Genomic DNA, 3,043 nt, shown 5'->3' on the forward strand with positions numbered 1-3,043 from the left:
ACAGGGGTGCCAATCTCACAGCCTTATCCTGGTCCCAGTGGGTTTGCCAGGACCAGGGGAGGGGATGGTGTGAGATTAACCAGGGAGCAGGTCTGGGGGTGGCCCCTGCATGGCTGGGGTCTGTCGTGGGTGGCAGGAGAGGGGGTGCTTGGCCCATCCCCTTCCCTCACCTTGAAGTCACTGATGTTGGCCCCGAAGCTGATCCTGCCCATGTTCTCCAGGAGCACGTCCAGGGTGTCTCCTGCCCTGCCTGTCACATGCAGTGCCATCTGTCCGTCCCGCTCCAGCGTCCCCTGGTACTCCTGCAGCACCAGCATCTGCGCTGCTACCCCGTGCCCGGGTCCCAGCGCTCCAATGGCTGCCGGCAGCCAATGGGCCGCCGGCAGCCTGCCAGCATTGCATCCTGCTGCCTGCTCTCCCAGAACCAGCCCAGGACTGCCCTTTGCCCCCAGAGAGGACAAATTCAGGCCAGAAGGCTACCCCACAAGGTCTCAGTGGGGCTCTCAGCACTCCAGCTGTCCCTGAGACCCTGGCATGGCACAGCCCTGCTGCCAGCAGGTCCCACAGCCCTCCTGAGCACTGGGACAGGAATGGGTGTGCTCCTGCATCCTCACCTGCTGCAGCATCACGTAGCCACGGTCGCAGATGCTGTGGGGAGCAGTGTGCAACATGGCTGGGTCCAGGATGTCCCGGGGCAGCTGCGTGCGGTACACCACAAAGCCATGGGCCTGCAGGACACCGTGGAGCAGCACAGAAGGGGAAATGGGGCTGGACATGAGCCTTGCTCCTCCACCCCAGAGCCAGGGCAGGGCAGACAAGCCTACGAGTGTCTCCCACTGCACCCAGCCCCTCACCTGCTTTATGGCCTCAAAGGTGAGGGGGAACTGACTCCAGATGGGCCCGGAAGGGCACAGCACATCTAGGACATCCAGGAGATTGGCATACTGCAAAGAGAGGGACAGGGCTGGGCAGCCGTGCAGTGCCAGGCAGGGGCAGCACAGCCCTTGGTGCAGGCACTCACCTTCCGCAGGGTCACCCAGCCATAAGCGTACTTGGGGGTGGCAGGTGGCATCGGACCAACTGGCAGGGGCTGAAACTGAAAAGCAAACTGTCAGCTGCCCCCCAGGGCGAGCAGGGAGCTACCCCCACCCTGCCAGGTCGCTCTGTCTCCCCCTCTTCCCTGGCACAGGCAGTGGTGCCCAGTGCTGTCCCCCTCCTCCTGCCAAGCTCAGCACCTTGCTGATGACCGTGCGGATGGCAAACAGCTTCTCAGTGGGGTCTCCAGCCTCCGACAGGGGGGCATCATAGTCATAACTGGTCGTCACTGGTTTGTACCGGTCCTTGAAGTCAGCACCTGGCCGGGGAAGCAATGGGAGCTGGAGGAAGGGGCTCTGGCAGAGCCCAGGGCATGGACCCCAGGCTGATTGCAAGGCAATGGGGGGGCATGACCCAGAACTGGGGGCCACTGCCTGAGGACAAAAGGAGTGCCCAGGGGGTACAAGCTTGGGTTCAGGGGCCCTTGGGTACATGTCAGTCTGCCCCGTGGGAATGAACGGGAGTCTGAAGCAGACTCCTCAAGGATGGTCAAGGAAAGCCCTCCAGTGTGCCTCCGCAGGGCAGGGCCCTACTCACCACTCCAGTAGGCGAAATTGGTCCCCCCATGGAACATGTACCTACAGGACACCCCAGAGAGCCCTGTCAGCACCCCACAGACTCAGTGGGGGCTCACCAGGTGCTGCCCCCTCCCTGCTACACCAGCAGTCCCAGCCCTGCCTGCCTCCCGCTGCCCGAGCCCTGCAGGACGAAGGCGAGTGATGACGCCTACTCCAATGCCGGCAGAGGCGGGGGGGGGCATCGCCCCCCCAGGCTGTGCCCCCCACCAACCAGCTGACTACTTGCATGTTGACGCTGGCTCCCAGCTGCAGCATGTCCTCCAGACCCCGGGCCACCCGCGCCGAGCTGGTGCTGGCGTGCGCCTCCCCCCAGTAGTCCAGCCAGCCCGTGTAGTACTCGGAGTTCACCTGGGGGAGTAAGGGACTGTCACCTGTGCAGAGCTGGGGCTCCCGGCACCCCTCAGTGAGCCACGTCCCCCCGTCCTCCTGCAGCCTGACCCCGGCACACCTTCTTTGCCTCTGCCTCCCCATAGCCACTGTGGGTCATTCCCCCCACGGTGCCCACGCCAAGCTCACCAGGGGCCCCTTCGGTTCGACCCGGCGCTGGGCACCGAACGCCTCCGTCACATTGGAGCCTGCAGAGGTGGAGGGAGGGAGGTTGGAGCAAGACGGAGCAGGGACCCCCAGCCCCTCTCCTCCTGCATGGGGTACCTGGCCCAAAGTCGACGGTGGCGTAGAGCCCCTGCAGAGTGCCGCAGCGCAGCTCCTCCGCCCGCGTGCTGTCAGTGGTGAAGAGCAGCACCTCGCTCCCCAGCAGTGCCCGAAAGGAGCTCAGCAGGTGCCGCAGGTACTCATAGTCGCAGGCATAGTAGCTCCCATATTCGTTCTCCACCTGCGAGCAGGGCAAGGGCCGGCACCCAGCATGCACATGGCAGGGCTGCAGCCAGGTCCCACCACCCACTGGGACAAGCACCCAGCTCCCTCCTTCCCTCCCAACATCATCAGATGTTGTGACAACCCCCAGGTGGGTCCTGAGAATGACCTTCCAGCCCCATCATGACACCAGCTCTGCCAGTGTCCCTCAAACTACAACTGGGGTGGTGGCGGGTACCCCAGAATCCCAGCCCTTGAATTTAAACCCAGCTCCAGAGGTCAGGAGAGATTTATCTAAGAGCTGTTCATGACGAGGTCATGGTGTAGGAGGTACAGGTGGCTTTTTGGGGCACATCCAAAGATGACCCAGAGCAGGGCAGCGGACTGGCTCCCACAGCACCCTACCTGCACACTGATGATGTTCCCCCCATACTGGTACAGGCGTGGTTTGATCTTGGGTAGCAGGACATGGAGCCAGGAGTCCACGGCTGCCAGGTAGGCTGGGGGCAGAGAGGGCAGCTCAGCCCGGCTGCAGCGTCCACCCCAGCACACCCGCC

The 3,043-nt window shown here is 63.7% G+C and overlaps 1 protein-coding gene across 1 annotated transcript in view; it reads right to left on the bottom strand.

Annotated features, from left to right (window-relative positions):
* Positions 1-3,043, bottom strand: part of GLB1L (galactosidase, beta 1-like) — a 5,566-nt gene that overhangs the window by 691 nt on the left and 1,832 nt on the right. The window contains exons 5-14 of the mRNA XM_010290509.1: positions 2,892-2,986; positions 2,325-2,505; positions 2,190-2,248; positions 1,900-2,021; positions 1,633-1,673; positions 1,236-1,354; positions 1,022-1,096; positions 855-944; positions 615-728; positions 171-302 (exon numbers count right to left, since the gene is read on the bottom strand). Of these exons, the coding sequence (XP_010288811.1) occupies positions 171-302; positions 615-728; positions 855-944; positions 1,022-1,096; positions 1,236-1,354; positions 1,633-1,673; positions 1,900-2,021; positions 2,190-2,248; positions 2,325-2,505; positions 2,892-2,986 (1,028 nt within the window). The remainder of the gene's footprint in view (positions 1-170; positions 303-614; positions 729-854; positions 945-1,021; positions 1,097-1,235; positions 1,355-1,632; positions 1,674-1,899; positions 2,022-2,189; positions 2,249-2,324; positions 2,506-2,891; positions 2,987-3,043) is intronic.

Source organism: Phaethon lepturus, unplaced genomic scaffold, assembly GCF_000687285.1.
Source record: "Phaethon lepturus isolate BGI_N335 unplaced genomic scaffold, ASM68728v1 scaffold28067, whole genome shotgun sequence".
Classification (NCBI taxonomy): domain Eukaryota; kingdom Metazoa; phylum Chordata; class Aves; order Phaethontiformes; family Phaethontidae; genus Phaethon; species Phaethon lepturus.